This window comes from Gadus chalcogrammus, chromosome 13 (assembly GCF_026213295.1).
Source record: "Gadus chalcogrammus isolate NIFS_2021 chromosome 13, NIFS_Gcha_1.0, whole genome shotgun sequence".
NCBI lineage: Eukaryota > Metazoa > Chordata > Actinopteri > Gadiformes > Gadidae > Gadus > Gadus chalcogrammus.
In genome coordinates, this window is record NC_079424.1 from 12,636,696 (window position 1) to 12,651,431 (window position 14,736).

Consider the following 14,736-nt stretch of genomic DNA (forward strand, 5'->3'; position numbering starts at 1 on the left):
AATTAAGACTACTTTCTCAAAGGTGATGAGGCAATGCAGTAGGCTAATAGCCAGCCAGCCAACTGCTCCCTTGGGCCCAGCGTTTTACATCAGTACGCTTGAACTGAATACATAAAACTAACGCTTTTTGAACCATCCGCCCTCCTGGTTCCTGAACTTTCCTCAGGCAAGAGTCATCTGCTGGGACCCAGCAGAACCCCCAAGCCCTGTAGTCTCATCCTCAGAAGGCCCCACTTTGCGACATTCCTGTGCGATTTACCTTGGACACGAGGCACGTCCCAGCAGATTACAAACATTTCAATGAATATTGGGCTGTTTCCATGGTTGAATATCCAGCTGTGTCCCACCTTGGCCAAGCTAAACAGCTGAGCGGCGCGTACATACCAGGTCCAGGTGAATCCCGGGGGGGGGGCTTCCCAACAGAACCTCGTCCAGAGGCTCTTCCACCGCCGCGAGGTGCAGACAGCAACCGTCGCTGGTTGTTACAGATACACCAACACTAAATGAATCAAGTACATTTTTATATGACAACACAGCTGCAGATGTAAAAAGCCAAAAGGTACAATTCATTACCCGCTGGTAACAGTTTAATCCTGTCGAAAACAGTACCGCTGCCAACTCAAGCACAAGGCGAGCGCTTTCATAAGTGACTACTGCCTTGTTAAAGCCCCTTCCTTGAGCTTATGAACAAAGTGGATTAGGGTTGAGGTTTGGGTCTGGCAATGATAGGAAATTGTGTGAAATTGAAGACTGTGATACGGACATGACTGCCTCACAAAAGCGGTGGTGACGATTCTCAGGTTTCAATGCTATCCTCAGATGATTATAGCACATGTGCGTGTATGTACAGCGCTGTGTGGTTGGCTCATGGCTATATTATGGATACATGAGGACACATGCCACGCCCTTTATCTTTGACTCCATTTTACCCGTAGGGCTGTAGCTATGGTCCATCTTCACTGGGAGGGTCCTAGGCACCCTCCATATTTACCAGGAGGGCCATAGCTACTGCCCATCTTCACCATAAGGACCTTAGCTAGGGGCCATCTTTCCCATAAGGGCCTTAGCTAGGGGCCATCTTTCCCATAAGGGCCTTAGCTAGGGGCCATCTTTACCATAAGGGCCGTAGGGGCCCATCATTACCATAAGGGCCTTAGCTAGGGGCCATCTTTGCCAAAGGGCCAATTTTTACCAGGAGGGACAGCCTATAGCTAGGGTCCATCTTCACCAAGAGGGCCGGCTACCGTCAATCTTTACAAGGAGGGCCCTAGCTATGGTTTATCTTCCCCAGGAGGGCCCCAACTGCACTCCATTTGAAATTGTGTCAAATTTTCCATTCACACAATACTTCTAGAAAGAGCTCACATTTGTGTGGGCTTAGCCAAATGGCATGAGAATCACTGGGATAGAAGCCATTGATAACAGTTTTTCTTTCTGCAGATTTGGAGACCCTTCCTATCCCGGCAGATGGTAATTCAGACAATGGGGTAGCCCTGACCCAACCTCCTTACCTCTGTGGCTGCTGGATCCGGCCATGCGTGGACAGACTCATAAACCAAACGGAAATAAGAACGTACAAGGTCATGTATGGGGCTTTATTTACTTAATTTATTTAGATGCTACATAGTCCAACAAGGTTGGGTTGAATTTTATACACCAGAGACAACTTGACTAGGAATATTCTTCTTCTCAGATAGACGTATTTATTTATTTACTTACATACAAAACAGTTGCCCGACTGCTTATGGTGATCACGGTGATGGTCTGAGTCCAGGATAGGCCAGTGTAGTGTTTTCCTTTTTTATACAACCAAATGAGCACCAAATCAGCTAGTAACTGCCCTTAATTGTTATCTGTGGATAACCAAATCAATATTTTACAGTATTGGGGAAGAAGGGGATAATTAACAAAGTATTGGATACGTCGGGTTATCACAGGTATGTGACATTCAAATCATGTCCATGAATGTGTAAAACTTTCCTTGGCAATGCCTTATGTGGCAAAACCTAACCATCTGCTAGGCCCTGTCCCAAAGGTAAAAACCTAAACAAACTGAGTCAGATTAAGAAGTAAGGACAGCTACTATTTCACTGGCATCTGTTCACATTCAAAGAAACGTAGGTAATGTACTGCTCATGCCCTCCACGTCTAAGCAGGAAGACATCCTCATAGTGATTAGAAAATAAAACCCCTTCACAGATACAGGAGAAACACGCCTACTGTCTATTTTTACATCCTCCCCCACACGCCCTCGTACATGTACAAACCTAAATCGCAGATCTTTTTTTATTCATTTTATTTTGACAGAAGACAACGTCACCCTTTCTGGTTTAACCCTCTGCTTGTGTCAAGCTGAGGCGATGGGACAACATACTTTAAACTTTTCTTTTTCACTTAAATAATGCAAAATGGAGCACCATTTCTGGGCTCTAAACTGCCACCTTCTTCTCAGTCTTTCCTGGTGTTATGCACATTGTTATGCAAATTAGAACAAAGTATTATATATATTTATATATATATTCTTTGACAAGAAAGAAAAAAAAGAACCCATGACATTTGAGAGGTAAATGGCCCAAGATGGTCCCTCTAAAATCCCCTACCCCAAAATAAAATCACTTCAAAAAAAGACAAGTGTTTCAACCTCATTACATCTTAAATTAAAACAGACCTCAACTGCAGTGGTGGATGAATGGGTAACGGTGAATGAGGTGCTGCATGGTAAGCAGGAGCACTCATACAGCGCGCTGGGCACGCCCCAACAGCGTGGATACCGTGTCACACGGCCCGTACTCAACAGTATCATGACAGATGCACGGCTCGGGAGGAAAAAACTAACAAACATGACAAAAAAAGTGTCCAGGTCAAGAGTAGTTCGGCGGATAAAGCCTTGGATACAGACTGCGATTGTGGCTCTCACACACACACACACACACACACACACACACACACACACACACACACACACACACACACACACACACACACACACACACACACACACACACACACACACACACACACACAGCCATTTCAAACATCCTAGTAACCAATGGTCACAAGGATGAAAACTTATATCAATCTAATCCTTAAATAAATTATTTATAATATACCAATCCAGAGCTCCTTATTTGGTTAGCTGCAGTGTTCTTAAATGCCTTGATCCGAGCAAGACATTATGAAAAATAAAGAATGCAGAACAAAATAAAATAATTAGGATTGAGATGTGCAAACCTACAGTGAGACATTGTTATCACAAAGATAAAAAGCAACCCATTTAGCTTCAGAAATCCACATCAAACACTGTGGATGCATGCAATCAAGAATTTCCAAACGAGGACTTGGAGAGCAGAAAGAAAGAAGAAAGAAATAGGCCAGAAAAGTAAAACATAAATAATTTATATTATGATTAGGAGATATATATAGATATATAGATATATTTATATCTATAAAGAGAGAGATTTAGCAAGGTTGTTCTCCAATCAAAATGAGCCGGTCTTTACAAAGCCTCTGATTGGAGGAGTCAGTTTGATTGACAATAGCCCTATGTATGAGCCCTACCATCGCTCTGGAATTTTAATGTCTAAATTCCTTCCTTAAAGAGAGTTAAGCAGGAAGGAACACTGGAAATACTGTACAGTTGTAAGGGGGATGGATCATGTGTATGCAGGCTCTGTGGCCTCCCGTTGCTTAGCAAAAGAAACAGTGGTGCGCTTTGATAACATTCACTCAATGCAAATAACCCCCGCTGCCTGTCCCCACCGTCTCTGCCACCACAACCGTGCCAGTGTTACAATCTCCCTTGGTCTGACTCACCGGCGTTAAAATTACAATTTCACAACGCAAAGAGCACCCCCCCCCCCCCCCCCAACCCCTCCCACCCCCACCACAGCCCCGGCCACACACCCACCCCCGGAACCATCACCAGTATGTCTGAACGTGGAAGGGAGCCAAAATGATTATGTAGCGACTACACAGCGGCAAGACCTGTTGGGTTTGTTTGCTCATGACATGTTGACTCGTATTTCTTGCGTCGTGTGTGCGCACGCGCGTGTGTGTGTGTGTTGATTTATACATAAATGAGAATGAAAACTGGTACACCTCCCTCTGCCCCTCCCACCCACTGATATGGCATTTCTGATCCAAAAATCCCTAATCCGGGGTTGGTTTTTCCTTCGCCACCCTTTCCCCAACCACCCAACCCCACCCCCTCCAGAATGCATGCTGCCGGCCGGGGGCCCCCCGGGGGGGGGGGGGGGGGGCCGTCTGAGCCACACGGCGCTCTACAAGACCAGTTTGCCCACGATGACGCCCACCACGAAGAAGAGAACGATGAGGGCCATGCCGCGCACACTCAGCCCCTCCTCCTTCACCGCCATCGAGGAGTGCTGGGACGACATCATGTTGCTCTTCCTCATCCGCAGGCCATCGTCCTCCTAACCGGGGGGGGGAATAAAACACGAGTGAATAAAAAAATAGAAAGGCAATGGAGTGAGAGAGGGAGGAAGGGAGAGAGAGAGAGAGGGAGGGAGGGAGGGAGGGAGTGTTAACCGGTTGAAGAGATAAGGCCGCTGACACGTTGGAGAATCCAGCAGGAAACAGGATCTGTTCAAATCTCCAACACACTCGCTCCCCAAAGACGGGGAAAGGCGCCAAGACTTTACACACTTCACTTCCCACCAGCGGGCGAGGCGGTGCTGGGTGGATGTGTGGCCGGGGAGGGAGGGTCGTAGATTGGGGTGGGTGTGAGCGCGTGAGGGGTTCTCTGTTAGTTCAAGCCCAGACTCGAATCGGCCAGCAGTCGTTCTGCCTCTGGCAATACTTAAATGGGAGGAGGAAAGGGGGGGGGGGGGGGGGTCCAAGGGGCTGCTGTGAGTCAGGAAGGGGGGGGGGGGGGGGGGGGGGGGACTCTTACTTGGCTGTCTGTGGTGTGCATGTGCAGGGTGTGTGTATATACGTGTGTGTGATTCATCGCCAGCAAACTCCAAAGGCCCTGTACTAGACCCAGCTCTGGCGATTGTGATTGATGGCGTACTCATCGATGGGCAAAAAGAATGCATTATGGCCTTAAGACCCAGGGATCTGCAGCTGGTTATGGCTTGGCAGTCTTTACTACAGTGTAACAGCAAAGGGGCATGGGGGAGCACATTAAGATTATTTAGTGCATCTCAACTTGTGTCAGTCAAGCATCCCATAGTAGATTCCATCCCAACTGTAACTACAATAATAACATTAAACCCAAATATTGAATGTTATGACGTATGATGTAAAGACTTGTTAACGCTACTGACACAAGTCTTTGACTCCATCTGCAGACTGTGTCAATGCCCTGGATCTACCCATGGTCCACATCCTTCCACGAGCTAGGGGGGGCTACATGAACGTGTGGTGAACAGAACGCACCCTGATCTGTTTGTTCTCTTCCCGTAGCCTCTGAGCCTCCATCTGCAGCCGCTTGCACTCCTCCATCACCTTCTTCACCTCCCCGTCGTCAAGGGTGGAGCTCATGGACCTCATGGACAGAGTGGAGGACTCGGACTTCAACAGGCCGGAGGACATCACCTTGTTGGAGTCCATGTCATGCTGGGAGAGAGGAAGGGAGTGGGAGAGAGGGAGGGAGAAGGAGGGAGAGAGCGAGCGAGACGTTAAAAACAGACACAATGTCACAGGTTAATGCTTCCATGGGGATTCCTGATTGAAAAGAGTGGCATGCTATTTCCTCATTGTCCAAGGTAAAGGGTAGCATGTACTCACAGATAATGCTAGAGTAACAGAGGTACAGCATATAGGTCCAAGACACTCATGTATAGAACCTATATCTTTTCACAAAGCATGCACTCAAATTACAATTGGCTAAAATGTCCACTGAGCTTCCGCAATCTGGATATGGAACACACGCATATTCATCCTCATCATCAACATGTATTTCCGCAAGCATGTTAATTTAAAACTAATTCATATTTTAAATGAAGGCCTCTCAAGAGGCAAACGATCTCCTTTTGGAACGGGCCGGTATTTATTTATTTTTAAATACAATATATATCACGCACATGACACATACAGTGGGCAGCCATGATGAAGAAGGCCTGTTCTCTGGGATCTGATGTCTCTACAGCTGCTTAAAGTTTGAGTAGAATCAAATGGACACCTCGTGGTGTGGTAAATAAACAGAGCAAGGGGTCTCAATGGAGAGATGAGGCAGACAGAGACAGACACAGAGAGAGGAGAGTAATTCCTTTAACCACCTACTGTGTCATTTAATAACTTGAATTTGATACCGTTTTACGTTAGGTATCCCTCAGACAAGGTATTGAATAACTATTTTTTAACACTGTAGTGGGGATTTGATCTATTTTCAATTGAATATTATTTAGCTTTCATGTCTCACTGGCAATAGGGAGGGAAAGGAAGAAGTGAGAATGGATAGATGGACAAGAGAAAACCAGTGAACGATGTGAGTAGGCGATGGACGCTGGCCGCAGAGGGGTTAAGGTGAAGCCTGTACACGGTGTGACGGGCCGGCTCCTGGTGGAGAGACGAATAATGGGGGAGGCGGACGAAGCGGGGAGAGCAGGGGAGCACATGTGCTTACCGTTTTATCGTTCTCCGCTGGAAGCTCAAACACACACCTCAACTTGGAGTCCATCAGCTCGTCTGGCTTGGCCTCCTTCCACTGTGAGACACATCAAATGGAGATTCGTTTTGACAACAGCCATGATAACAGGTCAACTCAACGGCTCTCCCATCAACAGCTCTCAATTCAACTTAAACCGAAACATCTGTAAAGCTTCATGTTTGTTTCGCACTGCAATAACCTCATACTGTTTCTTAAGATGACGTCATTCCCCGAGGTCATGATTAGAGTCATTTCTGCATGGATGTCCAACAGTGAATAACGTGTTGATTCATGATCACATTTGAAATGAAAGCCGACTGCTTATGGACTAGGATTTCTGTGCCGTTTCTTGGAAAAGTTAAGAAATTGTAGATTTCCGACACCGCAAGGCTGAGCCAAGGTAAGATGAGATTCCTTGCCGAATGAGGGCAACATTCCTCTCACGGCCTCTTGGTGTTAAAACGCTTCATGTCAACGGGCCAGTAATATATACAAAGAGAAACCATCAGATTCAACAAGTGCCAATTACCACAGCTTTTGGACATTCCTGTTGTTCTCTAGGTCTGCATCTCTTATGGAACAGAAAAGTGCAGATATGTATGACTTGGTGGATCAGTACTATCCATTTTACTACCATCCACACCCCACCTCCTCCTCCACACACAGGCCCGGACCCTCACAACCGTGTCAACTATGTCACAGTTGTGTGTTGCACAACACCACTCCCTACGCCTGCAATGTGTCAATGTTGTCCAACTCCCTTGTCTCGATTCCCTGCCATATCCTAAACACACCTGTCAGACAGAAAATTGAATTGCCTTAAATATGATAACATTAAATGATCTATTACGCAAGGGAAGGACCACACACACAGACACACCCACAGCCCACACCCACACTTAATGTTTACGTCACTTTTTATTGCAGTTTATGAGGAAGTTCATTTACAAAACATGCAGAGATAATATCTTAATGTCACTGTGTCTTTGTTTTTTCTTTTGAGTAAATTCATACTTTTTCAGCTGCATCATAGCTAATGAAAAAGGGCATACAAGAGCGAGAGCCCAAGTTCTGTTTCTGTGCAAGGTTAATGTATTTTTTATGATATAGTAAAAAGCCCTCTTAGTTCAGAAATTTGCTTTTTGCTCTGGGAAACAAAATTTGGTCAAGATGTGGCAACTACATCAGGACAATGTTGGCAACAGAACACCTATGCCTTGCTTACACTTTTAAAGCTATACCTGGAGCCTGTAGTGACAACTGACACACTAGAAAAAATAATAATGGTTATGCAAGGTGAGAAGAAAACGTAAACTTACCACTCCCTCCATATCGATCATGTCTGGCGGTGCCAGCATGGACTGGACCATGAACTTATGTTTGCTCTTCTCATTCGGATCATACTCGAAAGGTTGCAGCATAACTGAAAAAAAAGGGAAATACAAAAGTTGACATCTGAGAATTTTGAAATTGTTCTTGCTTCCTTTCGCTAATCATCATATATTTTTTTCATTTCCTCTGACACATTGGGTACAATCAGGGAGACTATGAAACAATCGGTTTTAGTGAATGAAAAGACTGAAAAACTGCAGAATGCCATCACTTGAGGAATGCTGCTGATCAGGCCCAGCAAGCTCTTCTACAGTTACAATCCTTTCTATCCTCAGCCAGCGGTTCCACATCAGCTTTCCGCACTAAAGAGGAATTAGCGAGTATCGAATGCCCGCAGATTTGTCAAACAGAAAACTAGGCTTAACGATTCTAGGATGGACTCCTACTTAAACGCCCTCGTTTGTTGGGAAATACGGTGGAGATCATTTACTTCCATGTGCATGCTACCATGACAGGAAAAACAGTGATGGATCCCCAAATATCACAGGGAGGGGTGTTTGTGTGTGCGTGTGTGTGCAGGGTGGGGGGGATGATGGCTCTGCCAGCCTCCAAGCCTGTTGTTTCTCATCTAAAATATTACATATTGCTCTAATGGAAAGCAGGCGTTTCAGTGGAATACTACTTAAATCCATCACCACATCAGTTCACTCAGTCACTTGTGTGTTATTTGATGTCAATCCAGGGGCCAAAGAGGCATTTTATGGCTGTAATGATGATTTACGATGATCACTTTCTCATGTCGAGTATCTCGGCCACGAGAAGCTCGCTGTCAAGAGGGAACATGAAATGGCTCTTGATCGGTGATCTCTTTTTTTCCCTTCTGCCCTTTATTACTGTTGTTAAAGAGGAGTGAGATTGGAACTCAATAGGCACAGTTTGACATCAATGCCAGCCCCAATGTGCAATGCGTGTGTGACTCTTTGGCTTTCATTAGAAAAAAATGACCTCTTAATTTCAAAGTCAGAGTTGGAGTTCTCAGATGTGGCCACCAGGACGGTTCCCACATATATGGTACGTGCCAATTCTCCCTGGAGTAGAAAACCTCTGCGTTGCAGTGCCCCATTACAGCAATCAAAGCAGTTCAATATCACAAACCAGAAACAGACGGCAAGAACAGATTGAGAATGTCCTGTTGCAGTCAGACCCAATTTGCACAGCCATCCACCTTGGGTCCGAGGGGACAATGCTGGGGAATGGAGGCAGGAAGGCTTGTTAGTTATTTGAGGAAAAAAACGGAATAGCATAAAGGGGTCTGAATTTGGTCAAATGGAAAAACCAGAAAGAAAAAAATCACAGACATGGATTTTTCTTTGATCTAAAGACTTTAAGCAGCCTTTGGAAAAGGGGTTCTTATGCTAATGATGGTATTTCATATTCTTACTTCAGAGTGCAATCATTCATTAACGTCATAATTGCTAATTGTAGTCTGCATGCAAAGCCAAGACATGTTTTTCGGGCTGTTTGTTGTTGATGAATTGAGCGATAAATAGGGAAAGGGAAGGAGGTGATAGGAAGTTTCCTTTAAGCAACTAATTAATGGTGTCCCGAGAGAATAGATGGTACAGCATCAATTAGATATTTACCGTAAAGCATTTATACGAGGGTCTGCTACAACCATACCCTCAACCCGTTTGCAACAACAAAGTATGATAACCATTAAGAGGCCTTGATCAACAACCTAAGAAACCTCTTTCTACTTAACACGTGCAAAGGAAGTTTGACCCGTGCCCTGCAAGTCGTCCTGGTACATCACTATTCAGGAAAAAGTGGTCAAAGATCAGCATACTGAGAAATTGAGAGTGTAAACTACACTAAAATCAACATACAAGTTCTTAAGACATAGGCCTTCAGGGGATAAAACACCCCATGTAGGCCATGCCATTTTTTTATTTATTTTTTTTGACGTTTCAGCCCTGAACTTCTGCTGTTAGACTTCTGATTGTGTTCTCATGGGTCCCTCTCATTCAATAAAATTCATTAGCAAGAAGAAAAAAATATCAAAAACGTAACTAATCTATTCCACTGTGGTAAGTAACCACCAGCCACAAAGCCAATGCTGGTAAGTTTTGACGGGTGCTGGTAGGTTTTGTCATCGCCGCCAGGGATTCTGGTGGGTTACCATCCATCATTAAGAAGTCATACTCCATTAATACAATCCCAATGCATGATGAAACCAGCTGTTCATGCAGGATGGCAAAAATACATTAACTAAGCATCCTGCCCCGTTATTCTGACATGCCATAATAATGTAAATAATGCATGTAATTGGTGATAGGTATTAGCCTAAATCGTTTGCAAATGACACATTTCCTGTGCTGTCATAGTGCGGACACACTTTAACTGAGCTCCCTGGAAACTATGGCTGCTGCGTTGACATGTTAATGAGGATGATTGCAATAAAAGTTATCCGTCTTTCTGACCGAGAGTGTTAAGATGACCTGTGGGACAAACATTCCATGTACAAGAATTTCTGAATTTTTACCAAGGAACGGATCAATATTGGTCAACATAAGGGTTGTGGAGGTGTTCATACCGCATAATTTTTCCACTGGACACTGCATAACAACAATTAAGCTTCCACCACCGAGCCAACACACATCAAAGATTGGTAGGTATCCAGTGGCAGAGCGCTGCCTTTTTACATTTTGACAGAAGGAAATTTCGACACTGCTATTTATACTGCTCTGCTGAGAGCAAGTAGTCGGAGACTCAACTGCAGGGCACATTTCAGGGGGTGTGAGTGATCTGCTGCAGTCGTAGAGCTGACTGTTACTTAATTTAAGCCTGGATATTTGGTTGGATAAGTCATTTCAGTTCATATTCTTGAGGGATAGGGGACTATTTTGTATTTTATTTTCATGTTATATTTATGAATAAACACAGCAGGACATGGATACAAAGTGCATACAATGACGATAGTGTTATGGCTTGCTCTCAATATTTGAATTTAATACTTGTTCTGCGTCTACTGGCGTGGCAGACTTTATTGCAAAATAACTGCAATAATAACTGCACCAATGCATTGGGTTTGAAATGGGTGTTGGATGATACATAGCCGTTTTCCAGGAGCTGGTTGTATTTCGTTGGAAGTACGAAGTAGAAACTTACAGTAGGAGTTGGCATTGGACAACATGACACTAATTATAACAAAACCCTGCAAATACTGCAGGGTTTCTCTAAGGACCATGGGGTGTTTGCAATTTTGATATACATCACCTGAAAATTCGACCAAACACCCTAAGACATCCTATAGGAGCCCTGTGCCTTTGACTGAAATTAGACGAGCAAGGTAAAGGATTGTACTCTGCTTACTGTCATGGGACTAAAACGTCCCATGCCATTAGTCCACTTCAACGTCTTGAAGTGGACTAATCAGGTGGATAAATGTCGACAGCAAAAAATCGGACGGTGCAGAATTGTAAGCCACTGGTGACTACCATCACAAGTTGAAAGTGTTACCAGATATGCTGGTTTGTAAAAGGAGTCTATGCATGTAAATAGCAGAAGTGGTGAAGCATTGACACCCGAGACGGTATCCGTCTCCTTCACCTAGCACCACTGTGTAAAATGTCTGTCAGGGGGAGAGCAAGGGGGTGAGAAGGACAAGGAGTATCTTGTACCTATGCTCGATACTACCAGTGTGTGCTCCTGTTTCTGGGCATGCAAGACGAATAATTGTGACCTGTAACACTTTCCACTAATACCGCTGCCTCAAAACACTCTGACCATATTGTACTCTTAAACAATAGGACATAAGGATAGGCTGCACGGCCTTTAGAGAACCAAGAGCAGTGTAAACTGCTATGGCCTTTATCTCTACCGTGCCACTCTTGGGATCATTACCGGAGACATTGATTGAAGTGCCGGCATCGATGATGCCGCTGTTTGGCCGGACACAGTACCGGCGAGGGGCTGTCGTCTTCACCTTGAAACACACATTCCGGTCTGTAGGGTTTGAGAGCTTGAGGGACGTGGTGACCACGTCTGAGAACGGACCTGTGTGGGTAAACATGAGCAGAATTGAAGAAAGTTGGATTGAAAGACACATGGGGGGGCGGGGGAGGGCATTATGATGGAATAACACATCAGCACTTTTGAGGGCAATATTCTCAATGCATTTTTTCCATGCTTAAATCGCATGCTCTTCACTTTTTTACCAAGAAAGTCATAAAAGAAACATGAGGTCTCTCTGTGCCATTTTTCGGCTTATTGGGTTAGAGACCTAGTTAGTTGTCCTCCTTAGTTCAAAATTGTTTATTTATTGGTTGGGTATTGATAAAAGGAAGACTGCACTGCATACCCATCATTATTATATTAGTTTAGCAGATCTTATACTAAAAAGCATAACCACATCTCTGATGGTGGGTATGAAAGACCTGTCAACCTTGGCTTTCCCCAGAGGAAAGGATTCAACTAAGTTAACCTCATCACAGCCAAACCAATAAGAAACCATTAGACATTAACAAACGTAACCCATCTCCTTAGCTGTCTTTAATGTAAATGAGAATGTACATTTATTTGTACAGTTAAAAAACATCAACAGTTGACCAAAGGGTAGATGGGTCGACAACTAATGACTTATGACTAATGGGTAGATAAACATTGATTGATTGCCCATTGGTATATGTCGACCTAGCGAACAATAAGCCTCTTGTAATTGTGGTGTAGTAGTTATTATGTCATAATAATTGGCCTATGTGGTGAGTTCAAAGAGTATTTCTGGTAGTACTGATAAAAATGAGGGCAATCAAACTCAAGATGTGATAAACAAGATGTGACAAACATTTATCAAAACAATTGCAAAAATTGCCAATGCAATTAGTAGTAAAACTGGAACTGGCCACATTATTTATTATTTATGCCATCATGATATGTCTATTTTCTTTAATCTACTGATAAAATAGCACACAGCAATAAATAAATATGGTAACTCTGATATCCAGGTTAATTATATGAATTGCATTTATATGAAAAGCATTTAGTGACTTTTAGTCATAGTGTTGATTTTACTACTATGCCCTGCTCTAGAGTGAGTTTGACTTGCGGAAAAATAAAGATGAACGGAACTGACTGAAAATAGAATATAGTCTATTAGCCTAATCCCGGGCAGGAAATTAGGATGGGTATATGCGTTATTTTATAGATATAAAAATGCAGTCAAAAAACATTTAAGCTGAAAATCAATGTTAATGTCATCGTTAAACATTTGTCGTAGATTGTTGCTGCTAACTTGGCTCAATTTCTATGAGGATCCAATTTACTACTGCTGTAGTTCTAATGTTAAGCATTTGCAAGCCATTCTTTGTAAATGGGTATAGGCTGCCAGACAATGATCACATGCCAGAAGGAAGTTCATATATTGTGGCTGATGATTACGGTCCAAGAGACCCTCATTTATGAATTGTTTTTTTGTCTTATATTGCAAATATATCAAACACATAATTTATCTTCTTTTAGTAAAAAAAAAAAAAAAAGTCAACAAGCAGAAATACTGTGGAATCAAGATAGTGATTGGTGGAAATATTTTAAAAACTTGGAATCAAAATGACGAAAATTATGTTATGATTCTCCGTATGTCTTTAGTTCACGTGGTTTAAGTGACCCAAGCAAAGTCTTCCAACCTGAAAATATACGGGCTACCATACTGTTATTACGTTTATACAAGCATCCACGTGTTAAAGGAGAAAGAATTGCTTCCAAGGACACATCGAAACAGAACAATTCTCTTCAGCCTTAAGTCTAAGGTTAAGTTTAAAGATAATTAAAATAAAACACAGTATTTTCTAAAACTACACAATCGTTTCCATTACCAATAATGGTGCATGGTTTAACACTAGCAGGGTTTGCCTGGCAATGTTGCGTTTACCACTGACAACTCTTCAGCTGACAAGCCAGTGTATGAAGAAACAAGGGCTTTACAGTTTTTTCCATTTTAGTTGACAGCTCCCAGCTGGGTGGCAATCTGACATACACAGCCAATCAGAGACCACGCTAATGCTTGTTAGCTAAACCTAAGGATATAGCCGCCACTGTTGAGTACACTGTATATATTTGAATGACAGTCCTCATTATTTCTGTCATATTTCTTCCATATTGTAACATTGAAATTGGTTTTCATTTGCAAACTGCTTGGTGATTGTTGCTACACGAGAAATGTATAATACGGCCTGGCTAGCAGCGCAAGCTAATCCAGCTAACTAGCTAGCTGTCATGTCCATTGCTCGAGCTAGCAGCTGACCTGGCGTTCGTCCTTATAACGTGCTTTGCAAAAATATGAAACGGACACATTGCTGTATCAAGTACTGCAGGTTATCCTCGATTTGGCGACCATAAGCCAGTAGTCCATACCCTGGTTGCAGAACCCCCCCCCCACCCCCCTTGATGTCCAAGCTGGGCCCTCCCCTCTTACCTCGGAATTTCAGTTCGTGCTGAGGCTCCAAGAGCAGAACCTGTTCTGGCCTGGCCATATCCCAACCACTCAAACGAGATTATCGCAATGCAAGCAGTTCAGGCAGGTGAGTTGTATTACAGTGTTTTTAAGTATTTCTACGTCTAGAATTATTCTATAGGATAATTAGCCTTGGTTACACTGCCCCCGGTCACTGGTGCTATACTCGAGCTACTAGCGGCTGTTGTGATGCAGCAGGAAGGGAGTGAGAGAGGCTTGTGCGACGTCATTGCCCCTGCATACTTGCATAGCCACTCAACAGGGAGTGTGTGAAAGGGTTGAT

The 14,736-nt window shown here is 43.6% G+C and overlaps 1 protein-coding gene across 1 annotated transcript; it reads right to left on the reverse strand.

Moving 5' to 3' along the window:
* Nucleotides 1-3,917: 3,917 nt before the first annotated feature.
* Nucleotides 3,918-14,668, reverse strand: LOC130402455 (vesicle-associated membrane protein-associated protein B-like). Its single transcript, XM_056606618.1, has 6 exons — nucleotides 14,415-14,668; nucleotides 11,849-12,001; nucleotides 7,933-8,036; nucleotides 6,590-6,670; nucleotides 5,401-5,580; nucleotides 3,918-4,433 (listed from the first exon to the last, which is right to left on the reverse strand). The coding sequence occupies exons 1-6, from the start codon at nucleotides 14,470-14,472 to the stop codon at nucleotides 4,281-4,283; spliced, it is 729 nt and encodes a 242-aa protein (XP_056462593.1). The 5' UTR covers nucleotides 14,473-14,668; the 3' UTR covers nucleotides 3,918-4,280.
* Between the last annotated feature and the right edge of the window lie 68 nt (nucleotides 14,669-14,736).

Bases quoted from the DNA above. Each gene is read 5' to 3' on its own strand.
- LOC130402455 (XM_056606618.1), bottom strand. From the start codon at position 14,472: ATGGCCAGGCCAGAACAGGTTCTGCTCTTGGAGCCTCAGCACGAACTG. The intron at 8,037-11,848 runs GTAATGATCCCA...CTTTTTTTTCAG, and splicing joins CACTTCAATCAATGTCTCCG to TTATGCTGCAACCTTTCGAG. The intron at 5,581-6,589 runs GTAAGCACATGT...CCTCTCTCCCAG, and splicing joins CAGCGGAGAACGATAAAACG to CATGACATGGACTCCAACAA.